Raw genomic sequence first — 22,446 nt, 5'->3', positions numbered from 1 at the left:
ACACACACACACACACACACACACACACACACACACACACACACACACACACACACACACACACACACATATTTACGCTATATGTATTTCAGTCTAACTGAAAAGTTAAGACTGACGCTCAAGAAAGAGGTTAGAGATGGCTATGTAGAGTTGGGAGTTAGCAGCTAAAACTATACAAGTGACAGAAATACACTAACGGAGAAATGGTGAGAGACAAAAGCAGAAGGCTGGGAAGAGAGCCTTGGGATAGGTCCGTAGCTAGGACATGGTGCTTGAAAGGCAGGCAGGAAATCAAGCCCGAAGATAAAATTTAAGATCCTGATTTCCCTCCTGGACCATCTTCCTTGCCCCAATCTGATTAACTTTGGCCTGTTCCTCACTACTCATCTCAGGTGTCCTGTACTACTGGAAGTCCTCCCTGACCCGCCTCCCACCTATGTTAGGTGTTTGACCTCGGTATTCAACCCTTACAGCTACCACACTCTTAACTGCCCATTTATTAGTTTCCTCACTAGAATCAATTTCTTGAGGGCAAGGAATGCATCTTGTTCACTGTTGCATTTCCGGGGTCTACTGTGCCCAACATATAATATGAGCACGCCTATATCTGCTAAATTTATAATAGTAAAAACAATAAAAGCAGCAAGCATTTATGATGAACTTACCATGTGCCAGGATTTGTGCTAAATGTTTCACAGAGATCAGTTCACAATAAGTATTATCCCTTTTACAGATCAGGAAATTAAGGATGAGAGAGGTTAAACATCAAAAGTTACACAGGCAAGTGATGAAGGACTAATAGATCTTTTTCAAAGTCTGTGCTCTAGCAAATAGAGGAACCTAGGGAGACCTGTCAAGACTGTGTGTGCAAAGATATAATGATGACTAAGAAGATACCACCTAATTTGACAATGCTGCTGACCAGATGCTAAATGGTATACATAGAATTCATTTATCTTGATTTTTTTTTCTTTTTTTTTTCCCTATTTTTGCCACTGGTTTTCTAAATTCCCTCCATGTCTGGGGTTACAGTTATAAACATTGCATTTCGAGCCACAAAACCTCTAGAAACCTAGTTAAAGGGTAGAGGAATAGATTTAACTAGTTCAGCACTGTAATGGCTGAATAGGCGCCTGGCTTGAGACAGGTAATCAGATAAGATTCGGTTTCTTCAACTCTCAGGGACAAGAAACAGTCATGGGGTCTCTAGAAAGTATGAATCAGTCAATGAAGAATTGTCTTAATGCCACAAATACATAACTGGAATGTAGTTCTACTTCAACAGATATTACGATAAGAAAAGCATCAATGCGAACAGCTTTTTCTCTTTAGAGGAAGTCAAGTTAGGATACGTTAGGATATCTTAGCAGCAGGCTGGGCAGAGAAGTTAGTTCCCATCTGAAAACGCGAACAATTTTATTTAACCACATCTCTTCCCTCGCGCTTACTTCTCTACCTTCACCCCGCATCCCCCCACCCCACCCCGCCATCTCCATCACACATCTACTGTGGGCACTTAAACATTCTTCGAAAACAAGACCATTAGAAGATCTTTGTTTTGTCTGATACATGGATCTCTATCCTTATGGAGGCTTGACCCGCTGACTGTCCAGCTTGGGATTTGATGGGGATGGGAAGGGGGCGGGAGAGGTAAGCACTAGGACCTGACCCCTCTTTGCTTAAGACAAATTGACACCTGGGCCCCAGGTTCGCCATCTGGAAGTCAGGAGGGAAGACGGGAAAGCAAGAGCTCACCTCTCCTACCCAGTAACACCGCTCGGGTGCCTCCCGGCCTGGCCCAAGCCTATTCTGCTCTCGGGCTGCAGCCCCTGATCGCGGGAATCGAGGACGACTCGGGTGAAAAGGGGGCCGTGGAGGGCGGGGGCGGGGGAGCGGGATGGCGGCTCCGACGAAGGCCGGCCCGGAGGAGATGGAACCGGCGACAGGGAGAGGAGGGGCTGATCCCTGGAGCGCAGCAGGCGGCCCCGGCAGTCCGGTACCTGGTCTTGGCGTTAGCAAGCTGCCCCGACCCCGTCTCAGCTCCGCCTCCTTAGTTTATGGCCTCGCCGCCGCCAGGCCGGTTGCCGGGATGGAGGTACGCAACGTGCCATGCGCAGTAGGGGGACCCCGGGATTGCTGGCCGAGAGCTCCGCCCCACCCCTCCCGGCCCAGGCGGGTGGGGAAGCTCCGCCCGGTTCTCGCGTCTCTTCGGGTGCTGCGGGTCCCCAGTAGCGCCGCGCGCAGAGCGCTGCTCCGGTTGTGTTCGCTCTTCCCGGCCATCGCTACCTGAGGGCATCCCGTCTCCCACTGAAGGGCCCCGCTACCCCAAGTGTGCGGAAGCCAAAGACCTAGCTCGTTGTCGGTGAGGGCTGCCGGGTCCGAAAAGGGCTCCCCAGTACCTCCGTCCCCCCACCCCCAGCAGGAAGGAAGTAGATCATTTCAGTAATGAAGAGTCAAGGGGATTGGAGTAAGGCTGGCCAACTCTGGCTGCTCACTTGGCTGCTTTGAGGATTTTATTTTCATTTCGTGTGGTAGGACTTCGGTGGAAAAACCTGTCACGCACTTTTCATTGACGACATCTCAAATGCCCCTCGCTTTGGCCTCTCGGGCACCAAACTGACAAGTGCGAAGGAGAAACCCACCCTTTCTCTGTTTCAGTTTACTTATCTATAAAAGGAGGAAAATAGCTAACTGATGGGCAGTATCATTTTAACCCTTCTGAGACATGCTGTTTGCAGAAACCTGTAAAGTTTGCCTTGATGGGGAAGCTAGCCTAAGCCAAGGCAGGCAGGACATGAGAGGTGATGAAGCAATCAAGTGATGGAGCAAGACTCCCTTCTGTGAGACTGTGTTTTGTACTCTGCCCACGGAGGGGGTAGTTCCAAAATTGGATATATACCATCAAGTTCCAGATTTATACTAGTCTAACTTCCAGGACAGGAAAAGTTCAGTTACATCCAGAGACCGATGGAAATGTGACATTGAAACTGAATGTGAACTTTGCTGGTGAATATGGAGATACACTTCAAGGTCTCATTCAATTTCATATACATCGCTTTGATCTTATCTAGTGCTTTAACATTCCAAAGGAGTACCCTCAATATTCTCTGCCTTTCTCAGCAGCAAACTTGGCAAACTGACAAAGCAGGATAGTAGCAGAAACTGAAGTAAAATTCTTGGAGGTGTTCTTTGGAAAAGACCTTATTTGCATGTGGTCTTTGGAATTGAGGGTACTAGAGAAATCGGTGCCTGAAAAAGACACCAAATTTGATGTAATTATCACGATGGGTAATTTAAACATGGAGGTACTTTCCACTTGTTCTCATACTGGCCCAGTAGCTATGTCATATTCTAGCTGGATACCAGTCTACCAAGGGGACTAAAAGATCTCACCATCTTCATGACTGCCCACAAAAGCTAGTTAGACTTTTGGCCCAGATTCTGTTCTGACAGTTTCAAGGAGCAAATTTCCAGTAGCTTTAGTTTTCCTTGCAAAAGGGCTGCCTAAATCCAGATAACTTAGAAAACTGGTGTAAAGAAAGGGCAATTTTCAGCATTTACAAAGTCAGTCTTTTCTTGTTTTGCTTTTGACTTATGAGCCCTAGGATACATGCTTTTCACTTACTTAGAAGGGTTGGGCCTCTCCAAAGATTTTTGGAGCTTTTTGAAACTGGCTTGAAGCCTAGAGGAATGGAAATGGACTGACGATCCCATTTTGTTTTTGACTCAGCATCCAGTTTAAACTAAGTGCACTGCCCTCTTCAAGATGCCATATAAATTGTGAGAAAGATAACACTAATTGCCTAGAATACTCAAGTGAAATGCTTATGATGTGTATGTAGTTTAACAAGTTGAGCAGGATTATTTAACTTGCACATTTTATATGTCAAAGCACTTTATACATGTTATCTAGTATGATTGAATGAACATTCATTTTAGAAAGGGGAGAGTAGATAATGTCCACTTATAGATGAGGAAGCAGATTTGTTAAATCGCTAAGACAGCACCCAGGTCCCCGCCCATAAATCCAGGGTCTCTCTCATGAAGTGCAAAACTGGCTTCGATCTAGCTTTGCTACAACCCTGCTAAGTGATTCAGTTACATGCAAGAAAAAAGATGCTGAAGAGAGCTATTTAAGCATTTCAGTTGAAAATGTGCTAGAACAGGTATCTGAAACAAAGTTGATACGATAAATAACCTAGGCAGATGTAATATCCGATTACCAAATAACTCCGATGGAACAAAATACTTAAAAAGACCTGGTGTCTTTTAAACATATGAAAGTTACACTATTTGGATAAAACCAAATAGGTGAAATTAAAGAGGACAGTTAATTTTAAAAGATGAAAATAAAAACTAATACTATCCATTAAAAGTGGTACAGTAGTAGACACAAGTTCCTCTCTTTAAGAAAAAAAAAATTAGCTTTCTTCTGAAATTGGTATTCTCAGTTCATGGAGCTGAGAAAATGGCATTCAACTTGTGTGACAATAACAACATTACACTTTCTTCCAAATGCAAATAAATCTTTTGCTGACCACCAAACTCCACAAACTGAAAAAAGTAATACTTTTTGCTATTGCTTTAGCAGTCTGTAAGAGAAGCCACTCCTATGAGTACAACTGTTTCCCCCTCTTAGATCCTTGCAAGTCATTCAAAATGAGTGGAGGCAGGAACAGTAAGAGAAGAGAATATGGGATGATAAAGTATAGCATTTCATCCCTCCTACCCCTCCTACAAATAGATCCTTATAGACACTGCTCTAAATAATTTTCACGCTGCCAATTCCTATTTGATGAGTGGAATACCAATCAATGTTTTTCTTTGGTCTAAGTCCCCTCTAAAGAAAAGAGTTTCGCATCTGGTGCTTGACAAGAGAAGGAAACAGAACTGTAAACTGTTTCCCCATCCCCCCAAAAAACCCTGTCAAGTTTTGCAGATAAAGTTAGAGAACTCTGAAGAGATGTTTGGTTTCTATTGGGAGAAATGAAAGCAAGAGAGTATAGCAAAAATGCAATACTCTTGAAAAAGAGAGTATAGCAAAGATGCGCCACTTGAAAAAGAGCTGTAGATGATACCTTACATCTTTAAAGTGCTCTAGTTTATAGGAGAATTTTATATATATTATCTCTTGGTGTTCACCCACCTGTGAGGTAGGTAGGGAAAAAAGTTACCATCCTCACTTTGTAAAAGGAAGACAGAACAGAGACTCGAAGAGGTTAGTGACTTGCCCAAAGTCAAAGCCAGCTTTTATCTGCCAGTCCAGTGCTTGTTTCGGCATTGCTAAGTGCCCAGGTAATGCAGACGAGATTGGAGGGCTTAGTGGTTTTCTAATATGACCATCAACAACATTCTCCTCTTTGTCCTCTCATTCATAGGAGAGATAATGCTATCTTAACTCAAGAGGGGCTTCAGGGAGGAGCTCATTAATAACCTAATGGGCTCTAAAAAATATAAAACATTTTTAAAATAACTGGTAACAACTAAGAGATTCTTGTCAAGGCCAACTCTTTTGAAAGAAAAGCAGTTCAGTGCTGACTTTTATTGAATAGAAAGATCAGTCCTGTGGGCTTGTAGGGAAACCCCATTAAAGTAAAGGCGGCACTCTGAGATTTTTGCCAATGAGTTTAATATATGTCCATAGGTAGTGTGCAAGAATGCTAAAATTACAAAATTAGCTGCCACGGTCCAAATGTGTGGGACTTTAAGAAAGCTTTCATTAATCAAAAGATAACTTAGCATATCAATTTTGATTCCTAAAATGTATTTTAAAGGTTTGTAAAACAAAGCTAATTCTAGAATTATAGCATTACATTTTATGTTATTTTTGTTATTTTAATAACTTAATTTCATGAACTGTTAAAAAAATATTACATCTGCATCTCCCAGTTTATACATTTCTGCATTAACCTAGAGAAAAACCCATGTGAAAAGTTTCCATGCAGTTACAAAGGCAGCAGCACATACTGCTTCCATGGCAACTTGTTACTGCTTCAGGCCACACCCGCACATACAGCATCAACAAAAGAATACCCGCCCACCCTCTCCCACCAAAAAACCCAACCCTTTCTCATCCCCAGCAAAAATTACCCGGTACAAGCAGTGACTTTAAAAAATGCTTTCTTAGTAGGAAGCATTTATAAAATGCAGCGATCTGAACAAGCTAAATGCTTGTACAGATAGATGGGCCTCTTACCCAAGAGTTAGAAAAACTCTCAATAGTTTAGGAAAGCTCATTTTTAAAAGTATATTTCTGCATATTCATGGCTATTTCTTTGAAAGAATATACCCAGCCTCAGCTGTGGAAGAGAGAAAAGCAGAAGAAGCAAAGGGGACACAGCCGTAACAGAGAATAGAGCTTCTCCATGACCATCCAATAGGTTGCAGCGACCAGGAAGGAAAACATGTGCGACTTCAAGTAGACCACTGATCTGCTCTAAGTGAAGTAGTTAATTTTTCATGCACTTGTTACTCAAGAAAAACATACAACCACTTAAAATACAGCATTCACAATGTCATTAGCTTATGGTATCAGGGAAGGAGAAAACTGTGCTCCTGTACTACCTATCCCTAGAATTTTTCGTGTAAAAGTAACTATCCTAAAGCCTACAGAGATCCTATATTACTGTCATCAGTACCCCTACCCCACCTATAAAACATACACTGAATTACACTGTTTTGAATCCCTGAAATTTCGATACCACAGATAGTGTTCTAAATTTTACTTTTTTACAAGTTTAATGTAGACACAGAAGAAAACACCAGGCAATGTTTATTGTGCAATTCCAACAGTTATTTGTGGAATCTTGGTTTAGAGGCATTCTTTATAGCCACTTCAATTGCCATTCAGAACTGCCATTCTAAACGAAAAGCAACAATCTAATTGCTTATCTATCAAGTCATGATATTTCTTCAAATATCACAGCTAAAAGCACTGATGATTCATGTTATAATTTTAAAAACATTTTAAAACTACAGAGTTCATACATCATTCCTTTCATAAAATAATCAAAATAATTTGATTATCTGGAAGAAAATTACTGGAACAGAGTCCTTCCGATGTATCTATAACCCCTGTAAAACTCCAAACCAAAAATAGAATGATGATGAAATAAGGATTTCTCAGTCACTAGGATTGCCTGAACTTTAAGATGAAAAATGGACTGTTATTTTTTTACATTTCCTGTGAATTCAGAGCTTACAGGTGACGTCAGGACTCAGATCTCTGCGATGACTTTACATGGCTTTCACTTTGATTTGTTTCATTTTCATTTGTTTCTTTTCCAATTTTTTTTGTTCACGCCTCAAGGCAGCTTCCTAGAGAGAGAGAGAGAGAGAGAGAGGATCCAAACTGTTTTAAGCATATGTTTCAAAAAAAAAAACATCAAAACTAGAACACTGCCCATATTATTCAAAAACCTAAGCTTGCACCATAAAAAACATTCCAAAAGATAGTTATAAAAATTGCTAATATCTATGTTGGTTAATGAAAATTAACTTGAAATGAAGCACAGTTCTAACTTAAAATTTCAAGTTAGAACAAAACTAAATACTACATTTAAGCAGGCTCTGTTAGTCTGATCTGATTTTTCCTACACCCAGGAAAGAACTAGCCAAATTTTCATCATAACAATTATACATATCTGCCAAGGATTTGTACTTCCGTTCTGAAAACCTTAAGACCTTGTTTGATCAGGTTATTAATTATAAATCTCTTCTTAGTAGCCTAGATGTTATACCTAAGCACAATACTTCAATTCATAATATTCGAATGGAAATTTTTAGGTTTTTATTTAGGAATTAAGAGGTTACGTGGGAGAGAAAAAAGCGTCAAATACATAATTTTAGTAGCAAAAGTCCAAATGTTTATCCATCCACAGCTGTGCTATCGTGTAAGTATCTTGAAGAATTGAACCATCGTTGTTAACACCACTTTTATGGAAAAATACATCCTGAGTTTGGGTTCACAAAGGCAGGAATGAACCCACCCTCTTTGGCAGCTGCTGTCTCCTGTGAAGGCTCAGTAGCGAGTAAACAACAGTAGCATGTATGTCAAAAGCTACACTCTTCTGGGACAGCTACGTGGAGTGATTTTTTTGGTGGGGGGAGGGAAGCGGTGAGGGGTTCCTTTTCCATTTAATTCATTGTATCTTTTTACAAGGTACCCAGGCCTACAAAGTGGTGGTTAAACAACACATGGTTTATATCCACAGGCAGCTTACAATCTGACCTAAATTCTGGGCTCTCCTTTTATTAAACCTATTGTAGTTTCAAACTCTAGAAAGAACTGGAGAACCTTTGTTCATAGAAAAATGAAAGGTATTATCTATTCATGATTCCATGTAGATTCCTCCAGTGTAGTCATTAAAAAGCCATTTTTATTTATAAAGAAGATTGCATAAACGCAGAGCTCTATTTTCAGGGGAAAAATACCCATCAACTAAACCAAACCAAATCAAATCAAAAATGATAAGAAAGGATGAGATGGGAGGCCTGTGGTACCCCAGGCGCTTTGCTCACAACATTAATGACTCTCCTGGCAGCTTAAGTGCCACACAATGGCTCACTTTTACTTGGCAGCATGCTTCCTCTACTTCTAAGAATTTTCTTTAATTCTCGAAATTATTCTCATTAAAATTCACATCTCCCAGAGCTTTGTTCTCTTTTTGACTGGCATTTACAAGGCTTAACATTTTAGAGTTGGTCTATGGCATCTTATGTCACAAAAATGTGAGACATGCAGATGTGTGAAACTAACATACCACAGCCTAAAAAGCTCTTGGGTTTGAGACTCTAGTTACGTACAAAATAGAAACCAAAAATACAAACAAAATAAACATTAGAATTCTCTAATTCTAGAATCAAATTAAAAATTTTATAAAACAAATTTATTTGGACCACAGAGCATGTGGGCTGGCTTCTATTAAAATTTTTAATTTCTTTCTACCTCAGTAAGTATTTGGATTGAAAGATAGTGGAACTTTCAAAATGGGAATGTGCTGGGGAAAAAGGATAATTCATATCACTGTCCAGGATCAGACTCAATCTAGCATGGTTTGAACAGAAAGGATTATTTTTTCTTTATAGTGCTATCAACTAGCTAAATGCCCCAAGTACTGAGAAAATACTAAACTTTTAGCCTGTGTACCTTCCCACACAGAATTTCCCTAACAGCCAATATGGTACAAAGAGGCATCCTTATAAATCTTAGTTTCACCCCCGCGGGAACAAATGTTTGTCTCACCTCCAGCCTGCGCTGTTTCTCAGGATCTTCCTCATTCATGATCCGCTCCTTCTCTGCTCTCTTCTTCTCCTCACGCCGAGACTGCGCAGCTTCCTGTCTCTGCACATGTGTCAGCTTCAAGAAGTTCTCTTCCACTCGAGCTCGGTTCTTATCTGCTTTTTGTTTGCCCTTTCCCCAAGAAACAAAGCATTTCGTGAGGAATCCATTTCAATGCAACAGAAGCAAAATCCGTTTAGTATGTTTTCATAAAACTACTCCCATTTAGCACTTGCAGGTCAACTAGCAAAGATACAATCACTGAAATCATTGATAGATGATCGCCCCCAGGAAGAAAAAACAATAAAAGGTGTCAACTTATAATAAAAGCTGTGGGTCTTACTTCTCTGTTGAGTCGAAACTTTTTGGCTTTATCAATAGAATAAATCACCATGTTCATCAGGGGTAGCAAAGCCTCCATATCCTTTGGGTAAGTGTTACCTGAGCCAGGCACTGGAAAACAAAGCCATTTTATTATTGAATTAACAGCAGCATTAATATTCCTGAGTCGCCCAACATTTTAGAAATAGCAATAGGCTCCTTTCTCCAAGTTTCTTAGGCAGCTAAAATGCAGTAGAAAATAGACATTAAAATGTATAAGAGGATCTTTTATTGAAGAAACCCAAAGGCAATAAGCAGGCACGGGGTTAGTTTTAATCTGTTTTTTTTTTATAGCTATCATTTAGGAGGGCACAACACTCTCCTTAAAATCATCTTTGAGAAAACGAAGAACCCAGACAGGACATGGAACACTTACCATTAAATGTAAACAGTAGTGTCCTCTTAGTGTCAGGCAGCTTTAAAGGCTGACCTTCTCTGTCATAAAAGAAAAGACTATTTAGAAAGACCACAAGAAAGACATTCTCCACACACATAAGAAACCCAATTCACTTAGACAAATAGATACCTGCACAGTATTTGGCTTGGTATTCCCAAGTCAAATATAATCTCATAGCATGAAGGACCTTTATAGGTCATCTGGTCCACTCGTCTATCTGATAAATACATTCCCAATGATCTTTAACCTATACTTGAACACCTCCAGTGATGTCCCATCCAGGCAAGATATATTCCATCTCACCTGGGGAGCCAGAAATGAGCCTATATTTCAGTACGAGGCCCATATTTTAATAAACATTTTTGCTTACTTTGACGGACTTTTACATTTCCAACTCCTATCTTCCTTTCTACAATGAAGCATCTTATTTTTGAGTCAGACTCAGAATAAATTTAGGAATAATCTACCATAGCATGTATCATTTAGTTCCGACTACCAAAGATTCCCTTGTAATCTCTATCGACTCTCTCATCCCACCAAAGGCTCCATGATTGCCATAATGTGGTAGGTACTTGGCCCACAGTGTTATTGCATTGAGTAAGGCAAGGATGGTGCAACACCATCTAGAGGCAAAAGGGCCTCAGTAATTTTGACACACAGCTAAAATCCAGATTGGCTTTTAACTGTACTCAAGTCCACGGCCTATGAGAGCACAGCCCTTAATCAAAAATTTAAGGCAGAACCAATTCTACACCAAGGGTAAACTTAAGTATGCTCTCTTGAAACAGAATATGAATTCAAACAACGAATCCAAGCCCTAAATATGTATGTTCAAATAAAGTTACTATAAAGCCAGAAAGTCTATGGGCGTTGAGGGTCTGATGTATACTGGGAAAGAATATAATCATCCAACTATTCGAAAAGGTGAAAAGGCTATAACTTATAGTGGACAGAGATTTGTAGTCAATCAAACACAAGTTAAACACCAGAGATTCATATCATAAATTTAAAAAGAAAAAAAGAAACCTAGATTACAAAGGACAAAGAGATTAGCAATTATATTTTCTTAGTGTTAGCTATTTTGTAAGGTTCTCCTCCATCTCGAGTGGGTGGTACACATATGTGGTGACACGTGCAAACTGGGAAGGCTTGTTTGTCTCCAGTAGGTTTTTAATTACCTTCACGATGCACGCAATCAAAGCAAAAGAACACTTGGGAGTCACCAACTTCCCTCACTCACTTGCTAAGGGAAACTGCAGAAGCACCTGTAGGTGTTTCAATACAGAAAGCTAAGGAAGAAAATCATTTTCAATATTTTTATTTAATACGTACTCTTGCATAATTTTTGGACCAGAGAACTGGTCTGAAAAATGAACGGATTCAATCTTGTCAGCATAGTGTGTAAGAAAGTGAACCATCTGAAATAAAGAAAAGAAAATTATTTTTTTTAAAATAGGATTTGATGCATTTCCCTTTTTTCATAATCTTCCTTACTTTTGCACACTATCATCAAGGCTAAAACTTTTTTAAAAAATTAAATAAGATAAGGAATTTCTCTACAATGAAACTAGTACCTTTTCTTTAGTAACACCAATGATTCAATTCTCCAAAATGTGTCTCAAAATCATGTTCTAAACAAGAATGAAAACATGAAGAAAAAATCTAAAATAATTACAGGGGATTCTTCATAAACACATCACCATGAACTTACATGTAGAATGGTCTTTGAGCTATCCTATATTTTTGTGATACTAAGATGAGCTACTAGCATCACACAACCAATAGAAAAAAATGGCTCTCTATACATCCCTCTTCTCTTACACTGATACTTAAATGGACTAAATGACAAGATGATAAGGATTAAAGTTGTAGTCCTTTTCCAAAAAACCCAAGAGCCATTAGCAAATCCTAGGCACAATTTGCTCTTGACTTAGAGAAGACCTTCTTAACTAATCAAATCGTCCTTTTGACAAGTTAATCTATTGCTTAAAGAGGAATTTTAATATTTGTGTGGAATAAAAAACCAGTGCATTGTCATAAAATGAAGAACTTGTATGTACAGTGTGGCTCTGAGGGAGAGTGCCCATAAAGGCCAAGGTCTGCAAACGTGTGTCTCCTACTGCATTTACCTTCGTATCCATCATTCCCTCTGTGACTTCTCCCATCTCTGACAGGATGGCCAAGGAGTCTGGCAGTCCATACTTTGCTCCAGACTTAGGTTTGTCACTACAGAACTCACTCTAGAGGAAGAAATAATTGAAAGCAAGAGATGACATTTTATTACGCACGAAGACTTTTTGTCTCTCAAGAGACTATGCACTGACCTATTTCAAAGTGGTCAATTATCCTATGCACTGAAGTTAAATGCCTGTGTAATAAATGGGCACAGTTTCTATATTTGAGTGGAAACAACTCAACATACCAGATCCTGCATTTCCTTCTGCAGTCGCACCAAGGCTTTCCGAGTGCCAACAGCAAACACATATGTGTCCATGTCTTCATCATTCATGGTTACTTTTATTTGCTTTAAAAAACAACAAAACTCACCTGTTAGGTTCTGTGATGGGCAGATTTCTAAGACAGTCCCCAGGATTCTCACCCCCTGCTGTATACATCCTCCCCTTGAATGTGTGAATATGATGGGATATCATTCCCATGACAACACTGTGTCATGTAGAAGGCCCCTAGTCAGTTCGCTTTGAGTTAATCCAAAGACATTAACCTGTAATTGCACCCTACTTGAAAAGTCAAGGTGGGAAAGGGTATGGGGTTGATAATGTGATCTAGCAATTCCACTTCTGGGTATTTATCTAAAGAAATACAAAACACTAATTCGAAAAGATATATGCACCCTTATGGTTCACTGAAGCATTATTTATAATAGCCAAGATATGGAAGCTACCTAAGTGCCCATGAATAGACAGATAATTAGATAAAGAAAATGTGGTACATATATACAATGGAATATTACTCAGCCATGAAAAAAAAAATGAAATCTTACCATTTGCAACAACATGGATGGACCTAAAGGGTATAATGCTAAGTGAAATAAGCGGACAGAGAAAAACAATACCATATGATTTCACTTACTATAGAATCTAAAGAACAAAATAAATGAACAAACAAAACAGAAATGGACTTATAGATACAGAGAACAAACTGATGGTTGAGAGATGGGAGGGAATTTGAGGGGCCTGAGTGAAAAAGGCAAAGGGATTAAGAAGTACGAAGAAAATAGTCATGGGGATATAAAGTACAGAAGAGGGAATATAGTCAATAATATTGTAATAACCGTGTACGGTGCCAGGTGTACTAGACTTATCGGGGGGATTGCTTCATAAATTATATAAATGTCTAACCACTATGCAGTATAACTGAAACTAATATAATATTGAATGTCAACTGTAATTGAAAAAAAAATTCAATCTGTATAGAGAAAACAAGCAGGAAGAATACATACCACTTGATCACTCATTGGCCTCATCATCCGGGCCAGGACATTCAGCAAGTCCTGTCTCTTGAGGAACTGAAAAAAGCAAGACAACAGTTGCAACTTCTACTTACTATAAAGAAAAGACCTTGGAGGGGAATCGGATACTTCATCAAATATACTTGACATTTGCCAGTTAGTAGAAAGATGATTTTTAGACCTCATTTTAAATCAAACATGAAAGGATGAGACATTGAACTTAGAGGATTTGGAATCATGCTGGAAAAAACAAAAGGTAAATATATACATTATACCAGATATTCCCTACTTACTCTAAGCTGGATAAGCATCCCCTCACAGCACACTCGACCAGAACACCACAGGTTGTAAATATGCTCATTCTCCTGGTTCAGCTTCCCAGTGCTCGTGGCTTCTTTATTAGTTCCATCATCTCCTAGGGGTAAAACCATTTAATGTGATTCCCTGAAAATGTTGGGGCCTAATGCCATACCCTCCTGCACCCTGACCCCATAATAATGATAGCCTTAGGGTGGCAAGACTTGGCTGTCTTACAGAACTCTCTGTTGGACACAGATTACAACAGATGGGCATTGTTTCTTTCATTTTTAAAACTCTTTATTGTCTCCGTAAAAAAATTATAGACTCTAGCATTACTTCCATGTCCTTGTTAGTTAATGACAATTAACTTGGAGTATTAATTTCTTAAGAGTAGATATAAAATGGAGCAAAATCAATTTCAATGTCTCTGCCAAAAGTTAAAAAAAAAAAACACCTATGCAGTGAATAAAAAATACCATTAAAACAAACTATTTAACACTCTTTGATTGTGTCTTCCATAAGTTAACTTTAACCAAGTTTGCTTTTCCACGGCAAAATGATAAGTGGTGTTAAGAGCTGTATTTTAGATCTACAGTTCCAATCATTTTCTCTCTTTCCAAAAAGCTCCAGTTCCAATCATTTTCTCTCTTAGTTCATTAAATGTACAAAAGAAATTGTTCGACCTCATAAGGTGAAGCAGACTGATATATCAAATGAAAACACACATGGAAGGCATTAAAGGCTACTTATTATTTTTCTAATTTCCAGGTCAGAAATTACTCTGAAATACAGAGAGAGCAAAGAGAGCATGGACTTTAGAAGCTTGTAAACTAGATTTTAATATCATGGTTGCAATTGAATAAGTTAGTTTTAACATTTCGGGATTTCAGTTCCCTCCTTTGGAAAATAGAAATCATAGCCAATCGACAGTATTGTTACAAAGATTAAAAAATAAACAATATATGCAAAGTAGCTAGCACGATGCTTAAACAGTCTGATAAAGAGCAGAGCAGATGGATACTTGCTTACTATTAGAGTGTTAAATGCCAAAGAGGTGAATGTGGGGGAGTCCATTTTATTCCTTACACAGGATCTGCAACTAAAGTGTCCAGAACCTGGGGGAATTTTGAGGAATTTCTAATTTCTAAAAGATGAACTGAAAACATTTACCAAACTATTTAAAATGTCAAAATTCCTTGCTATCGGCCAGACTTAGCAACTTGTTTTGATAACACTGATTATTATCTCATTCTATTCATAAGTTGTTTTAGTTACTGTTGGTTAATGAAAGATGAGAAAATTATTTCATAAGTGAAATTTATACAGCCTATAAAACATGAAAAGTGGAATCTGCGAGAGAAAATAAAAAAGCATCCTCTTCAGCAGTTAGAAACCTATGCTGAGGAGAAGAAAAAGTTCTTACCAGACGGTTTTCAAGCAAGCAGCTGAACTTCTATTAACCTAACTTACCCACTAAGGTAAAGTTGCTCTCCAAAAGCTCTCTGTGAGTGTTAAACCAGGCTTGAGCAAGGCGACTGTTTTTATTCTTCCCAATGATATAATTCATGATGTAGGCCAGCAGACCAGTTACCATCAAAATTTCTAGATAATAACTCTCCCAACTGTTCTGGAGGTGTGCAGGAACCTGAAGAAGAAAAATCCTTCAATTTAATATTGGCTGAGGCTAAAGGATGGAGTCTAACTCATAAGATGAAGGAGAATGAGAAAACCCATAAACAGAAGTTATAACTGTCACTGAATATGGTAATACTTTGAAAAATATACCCATTTTGGTTTTCTGGGTTGGCTTTGTAAAAGACTCTTTAAGAGAATGTGAGGAAAATCAAATAGGATAAAAAGCTGGAAAGCCTTTTGTATTAAACTTGATTCTGAGTCTCACCCCAAATAAATCCAATGCCTAGCCTCTTCATCATTCCTTGATAAATAAAACTATGAGGACTAGGATAAAAACATAGTTACTTCTCTAGGTGTGGAGTTTTATCAGAAGAATTGGTATCAAACTTTCACAGATCCTATTATTATATCAACACCAACTATATGTCACTAATTATATTTCTGGGATTAATGACAGCTAGATATTTTGTTGGTTAGTTTAGAATTCAGAATCCTGTATACCTACATCAACAATTGTTATTGGGTCTTTATTTTTGCTAGAAGAAGTATCTGGTTTGTCTTCATAACCTTCAAATTCTTCATCATCATATGGCTCACTCTCAGTATCTCCCTCCTACAAAAATGAGGCACAATCTGTTTCCCCTAGAAATGTTGCCAGCAATTTTGTCTCATTTTTGTAGGCAACAGTTTTAGAGGAAAACAGAACATGTAGGCAGTTGAGCATACAACACAGAGAAATATTACATGTTTTTAACAAATGATGACTCTCCATGCTTTTGAACCCTGAGTTCTAAATGATATAATTCCTACCCCCACACAGAATCAATTTTCCACTCCTTCCCCCAGCCAGCCTTTCTATAGAGGAGAAAAATACAATTCATTCTCCAATCAATGTAATAGGTGGGAACATACCACAAAACAATTAGAAGAGCTCCACCTACTAAACAAAAATAAAGATACCAGAGAGTAAAAGTCTCCCTAGACCTGGGGAGACTTACTTTTAAGGTATGGGAAAAGTACTAGGTACAAATTTTCTCATCCTTACAATTTTCCAAAAAATCAATAAAAAAAAGAACCTCACCTGGGTATCTGCATCTTCAAAATCTCCTTCCTGGTTTTCATCCTGCCCTTCCAATTCCACAGTGGTCTCATCTTCATCATCTTCAGTGGTTATCACCCGTTGAGGAGATTCAGTAACCGAATCTTCTGTGACATCCTCAAATTCAGCAAAGTCATTATCATCATACTCTACTATGTCTTCCTCATCCTCGAAATCATCAAATTTGGCCTCACAGATTTTCCCAAACACCAAAAGGACAACACAGAAGGTGTGGAAGGCTTTCATTGTACCTTAACAATGAGTTAAAAACAAACAAACCAACCCTAAGTGGACTGCCATTTTTTCTACAAATACCAATCAAATTTGGAAACAATTTAAAAAAATCTTCAACTCTCTCCTACTTTTATTTAGTACTATTCATTTCAAATAGCATTACACACACACACACACACACACACACACACACACACACACATACGTATGCATATACATAAATATATACATGTATTAAAAAAAATGAGGTGAGGGTAAAGAGGCCTGGGTTCTAGTCTGGACTCTGTCACTAGTTATCTGTAAAGTCTTGGACAAGAAATTTAATTTCTTTTGTTTGGTTTCCACTTACTGCATATTCAGTTAAGCATTTTTTGAGAGCCTATAAAAAGCTTTATATAGGAAGCGAGGAAGGGGTATAATAAAATAAGAATGAGATGCAACTACTTAGCTATTAGTGGTAACAAAAATAATACATGAATAGAAAAATCATTCATGCTTAGATCAACTTTGTGTGTTCATGTGTGAACATCATGGTGATAAAAGCAAATGTTTAAGACACAAAGCCTTAGGCACTGTCCTAAAAGTTTTACAAAAACCAACTAATTTACTCCTCATAACAATCCTTTGAGGAAAGTAGCATTAACATCCCCATTTCACAGATAAAGAAATAAGGCCCAGAGATGTTAAGTAATACAACTACCATGGAACACAGAGCTATGATTTGATTCCAGTTTTGCCTCCAGAATCCCTGCTAGGAACCACTTATCAGGCCACTTCTCAAATGCAAACCGGTGGCTGTGATTTTATATTACTAAAAGTAATTTTTTTTGCTAACAAAAATGTTCCTAGTGTACATGATGGAATTAAATATATCAGTATTTCATAGCTTTCCGAAAAGAACAGTAGATATTCCACCATCTAAACAAGCTTTTGAACCAATAAATATAATGAAATCAGATCTGTGACAAAAATGTCCCAAATGATATGAAAACACAGAGGACAATAAAATCATCTTACAAACAGGTGAGGCTTTACAAAAAAGAGTACATTTAAGCTATATCTTGAAGAGTAGTCAGATTTCAACCATCATATCTATTCAGGCTATATTTCTAGTTCTCTCTTATTGAAACACCGACCCTATACCATCATCTAACAGACACGTCCATTTTCATAACCCTGTAAACTTTCTGTAGAGAGTCAGAGAGTAAGTATTTTAGGTTTTGTGGGCCATATAGAGTGTCTGTCGCACATTATTTTTTTAAAACCACTATTTAAAATTGGAAAAACCACTCTTATTTCACAGGCTGTACTAAAATAGTTCACCCTCAGACTGTATTCTGCTGATCCCTGCCCTACGACTGTCTCAAAATAAACAGGTACTTGAATTTCACTATTTCTATATAACTATCAATCCCATTTCTCCAGTCTTACTTGTTGAAAAAACAAGATATCTAACTTCTCACTTTCTTTTCCCTTTGAAATCTAATCAGCTGTCATCCTGGTGTTTCCTTCTCTGATTCTTAAAGCTACCATGTAGTCCAAGTTATCACCACCGGCTGAAGAACCACAATATTATCCTAAATGGTCTCCCCTGTCTCAATTCTCCCTACTTTTCCTCCCTAAGAACCACAACTATCTTCCTAAAACACGACTTTTGTTACATAAGGATTCAATAACCATCAAGGCCCATCAATTCCTGCAGAATATAAAAACTCTAGCTTTCACTGCTTTCATGAAATGATCCTACCACATCTAATCAAATGTATCTTCACTGAGCATATCACCATGTCAGATACGGAGCCAAGAGAAGTAAAACTTAACTCCTAAATAATGATAAATTTGCAAAAGTATTCAGCTTCAAGGATATATGTTATGATATCACTTACAATAGTGAAAAATTTGAAACTGGCTAAACTATGGGTGCATCCAAAAAACAAATTTAAAAATTGTTATAAATGAAGTTAGAATCCATGTTGTTTTAGAAGCAAATACTATAAACTAAAAGTTTAGGATATACATACATCTACATATAAATAAGTTATTTTGTTCAGTAGGATTATAGGCACTTTGCCTTTATTTTTCTTTATATTTTCTAATTTTCCTATGATGTGCTTCTGTAATAGAACATTCTTTAAAAAATAAAATAAAAGCATGGTTCCTGCACTCAAGAAGAGATACTGCAGACTGAGTAATAGCTATAGCAGACAGGCCTGAAATAATGTATTTTAGGGAGTTTGGTATGATGGAGCATATTTTAGGGAGTTTGGTATAGACCCAAGACGGGGAAATGAGGCTAGAAAGGTCATCAGATCATGATGATCCTTATTAAATACCATGCTAAGAAGTTCGGATAATTAGAATCAAGTAAAGATTTCAAGTAGGAGAGTGACGCTATCAGATTTGCAATTTAACCCTTACAGCTGACACACAGGGTGAACTGGAGGACACCTGAGGCAGGAAGAATAAGTGGTCGAAATAATTAGACAATAGATAAAATGGGATTGAACTGGCAGTGGTACTGAGAATGAACAGGAAAACAGATTTGATAGATATTTAAGAATTCTACTTGTCAGCATAAAGTGATTGTATAAAGAGAATGTGGGAAAGGAAGATCTGGGGTGATTCTAAGTTTTGGCTTGATTAATAGCTGGACAAAGTCATCCTTGAGATAAAAAACAATAAAGTAGGAAAAAACTGGGGAGAAAAGCAATAAATTAAATTTAATACCTGTTGAAAAGTTTGGAGTGTTTTTAAGCAGTATGTTAGATGATTAATATTTATCTCTTAATTTTCACAATATCCCTAAAAGGTATCATAACCTATTTTACAGAGGGAGAAAAGGATGTAGTTAGAAATATAAGCCTGGCATTCAAGATACAAGCCAAAGCTGGAAAAAGAGATGGTGTGAGAATGGATGAGATCTCCAGGGAGTATTATGAGTTAAGGCTATTTTTTTTTTCTTTAAAGAGCATCAAAAAAGTCTTGAAACAAATTGTAACAGCTAAGAGGTGGGCATAATGGGGGAAATTGGAATGGGAAACTAAGACAGAATAGTTACAGAAAAAGAGACTGGTCAAAATGGCATCATGGGAATCAAAGGAGAAGCATATGTCTAAGAAGGAAATAGAGCTCAGTTTCAATTGCTGCAGAAAGTTCAAGTAAGATATAAACCAAAAATTTCCAAATGTTAGTAAGGAAGTCATTTTTGGCAACTGCAAGAAGTGGTAAGGATGGAAGCCAGAATGCAGGGAGTTGAGTACTAATGGAGGTTAACTACCACTCTTTCAAGGTGCTCTGGGATAGTGAATATTCTCTATCGTATATTTATACCACCATAAGTTCTTAAAGGAATCAGTTCAATGCCAAAGGTTATTGCCCAATACCTTGCAACTCCTGGCTGCTCAAGAAATATTCTTTGAACTGGACAAAGTTCATAAATTCTGGAAGGCACAAGTGATTCGAGAAATGTCATAAAGGATAGACCAATAGCATATCTTTTCCAATATTTACCCTTTGAGGTTAGCATCAGGGAACATTTTATGGGAAAACATAGCTGCCTTCTCAACACCAATCTCAAAAAAGTTTGTAATGCGTCTCCAAACATCCCTAGCTTCCTTTGATAATCTTTTATTACAGTCAAAAGTGGAAGAAATATGGAAAAGAGCATGCACTTTGGTGGAGTTAGATTTGGTTTAAAATGTCAGCTCTACCAAATGTCAGCCATAAAATCTTGGGCTACTTACTTAAAATTCCCTGTTTCTCACTTAAAAAAAAAAGAGATACCCATTCACTACTTGCCTCATTGGGTTGTATTGGGTAGTACAGGAAATATGTGACTCAATAAATATTAGTTACCATTTCTTCCTTCCCCTGTGCCTTATGAACAACCTTTAAGATTTAAAAACTTCATTTTTTAGTATTTCCCTTTTCAGATCTATTCTAAACTTTTTTCAAATAGAAGCAAATAAAGGTTAACATTGGCACAATTTGATTAATTACTTGTCTAAAGGTCTGATCATTTCAAACTGAATTTCCATTAGAATGTTCACACCATGTAAGCATTTCGAAGATAACTCAGCACTTAACAGGGCTCCTTCAAGGTTATTTATGTTAAAATTATCCAAGCCATTTGTGCCTTTGCCTTCCCACTCACAAGTCTCTCTGCTGCACCTGTCAGCTCATTTCTCAAATGCATAACTCCCTGCCAGGCCACCCAGTCCTGAATAGACTGCTGGGGGAAGGAAAGCAAGCATTAAGAAGTCTGGTTTGATTATCTTTGGCTAGCTCACTTGGCAGTGTCTCACAGACTGGATCTGGACTTAAATTCCAAAGAGCAAGTGGAGGAATCATTCCTTGTTGCCATTTTAGCTTCGGCCTTTCTGACAATGGCCAGACTACGAAGTCAGGTAGACATTTCCCTATCTCTTTACACATGTTGGATAAAACACGTTTTGTTAAGACATTTTCAGAGAAGACTGGCCACAGAGGTTGTTGCTTCTGTTAAACCACCCTGGTCTAGTTCTCACCATGGAGAAACAATTTATTGTTATGTCTGCAGTTCATTCTCCCTGTTGCATACTGTAAACTTTCTCTAACTTTGCCCTTCTGGTTGGCATTTGCTCACAACTCTGTGGGGGAAGTTCCCCCAAACCATTAAAATCACCCCAATCCTGAAGACCAACAGAAAATGGGCCTTGGGGTGGGTGGACAAACTTTGCTCCTTTTAAGAAAGTCGGGAGACGTGAGAAGGCGCGGGGACCGACGCTTGTCACCACAGGCCGGACTTAGAGGGTTGGGTGGGAAACGGGACCGGGCGAGGCCACGCGCAACTCAAGAGTGACCACTCGGCCTGGCCCGGCCCCCCACCGACTAACACTTCATGGCCCGCTTCATACCTGTACCAGGGGCTACAACCCGGCTCAGCGCTCCTGCGGCCGCCACCTCTACCTCGCTTGCCTCGGCCTGGCAGCCGCCTGCACCGTCACCGCGGTTTTACTGCCCCGGATGCCTGTAGGACACCGCTGTATCAGGGAGCTCAGTCACGCCGCGCCAGCCTTGACGTAGGCTCCACCATCCGTTACGTAGACCGCCTGCGGCCCGCCCGCGCCTGCGCGCGGAGAGCGAGCGGGACGCAGCCTCTGGGAACCGCGCGGGACCTCCTCCAACCCCGCCCAGCTGGGGTTCGGTGGGGTGGCTGGGAGAATTATACAATCCGGGCCCCTGGGCCGGAACTCCTCACGCAGTTCCCAGCCCTCTCCGCTCGGATTCAGTCAAGTTGTCATCACACTGAACTGGTGCTCCGGAAGCTAAAGGTGGCCATGCTGTATGACAGCACATGGCCAGAGACACGGGGAGAAATGCTGCCCGACTCGTATTTGCAAAAGATTACGAGAATCGACAATTTCATGTGTATGCGTTTTCCACCCAAGGCCTTTTCTTGGAATTTTTGGCGGCTCCGTGTCACTGCTACTCTTTCTTCACTCCCATGCCCGCTTCCTACACGGACCTTAAACACCCCACACGCAGCCACAGCGCCCTGTCAAAGTGTCAGAGAGGTCTGCGGGGAATTCTGGAGCTTTAAGGCCGGGACCCCGCGGCGCTTCCCGGAAATCAAGCGCAAAGCCCCGCCCCTCGGCCCGCGCTCTTTGCAC

General features: G+C 39.1%; 2 protein-coding genes across 14 annotated transcripts in view; both read right to left on the bottom strand.

The window, feature by feature from the left end:
• The window catches only part of STRADA (STE20 related adaptor alpha), a 26,380-nt gene extending 24,228 nt beyond the window's left edge, over positions 1-2,152 (bottom strand). For 4 of the 11 annotated variants that reach the window (XM_039859747.1, XM_039859752.1, XM_039859749.1 and 1 more), the window contains exon 1: positions 1,756-1,890. The gene's annotated coding sequence lies outside the window, so the exon portion shown is untranslated. The other 7 variants (XM_039859746.1, XM_039859750.1, XM_039859748.1 and 4 more) reach the window with 4 other exon arrangements.
• Positions 2,153-5,612: 3,460 nt separating this feature from the next.
• On the bottom strand, positions 5,613-22,410 carry CCDC47 (coiled-coil domain containing 47). Of its 3 annotated transcripts, none has more exons than XM_039859745.1 (13): positions 22,302-22,410; positions 16,544-16,812; positions 15,968-16,075; positions 15,298-15,472; positions 13,821-13,942; positions 13,519-13,584; positions 12,481-12,582; positions 12,188-12,298; positions 11,391-11,476; positions 10,038-10,096; positions 9,624-9,733; positions 9,245-9,412; positions 5,613-7,317 (listed from the first exon to the last, which is right to left on the bottom strand). In XM_039859745.1, exons 2-13 carry the CDS (start codon positions 16,805-16,807, stop codon positions 7,237-7,239), a joined length of 1,452 nt encoding a protein of 483 aa, XP_039715679.1. In that variant the 5' UTR covers positions 16,808-16,812; positions 22,302-22,410; the 3' UTR covers positions 5,613-7,236. The 3 variants fall into 3 exon arrangements, with proteins under 3 accessions (XP_039715679.1, XP_039715678.1, XP_039715677.1); XM_039859744.1 differs by lacking the exon at positions 22,302-22,410 and adding an exon at positions 21,691-22,237; XM_039859743.1 differs by lacking the exon at positions 22,302-22,410 and adding an exon at positions 20,179-20,245.
• Positions 22,411-22,446: the final 36 nt, after the last annotated feature.

The sequence above is a fragment of the Pteropus medius genome, unplaced genomic scaffold (assembly GCF_902729225.1).
Source record: "Pteropus medius unplaced genomic scaffold, Ma_sr-lr_union100, whole genome shotgun sequence".
NCBI lineage: Eukaryota > Metazoa > Chordata > Mammalia > Chiroptera > Pteropodidae > Pteropus > Pteropus medius.
The sequence above is the reverse complement of the archived record's forward strand: the minus strand, read 5'-3'. Positions and strand labels throughout refer to the sequence as shown.

Bases quoted from the DNA above. Each gene is read 5' to 3' on its own strand.
- CCDC47 (XM_039859743.1), bottom strand. From the start codon at position 20,230: ATGAACTTTGTCCAGTTCAAAGAATATTTCTTGAGCAGCCAGGAGTTG. The intron at 13,585-13,820 runs GTAAGTAGGGAA...TGCTTTTTTCAG, and splicing joins GGATGCTTATCCAGCTTAGA to TTCCTCAAGAGACAGGACTT. The intron at 12,583-13,518 runs GTATGTATTCTT...TGTTTTTTAAAG, and splicing joins GGCCAATGAGTGATCAAGTG to CAAATAAAAGTAACCATGAA.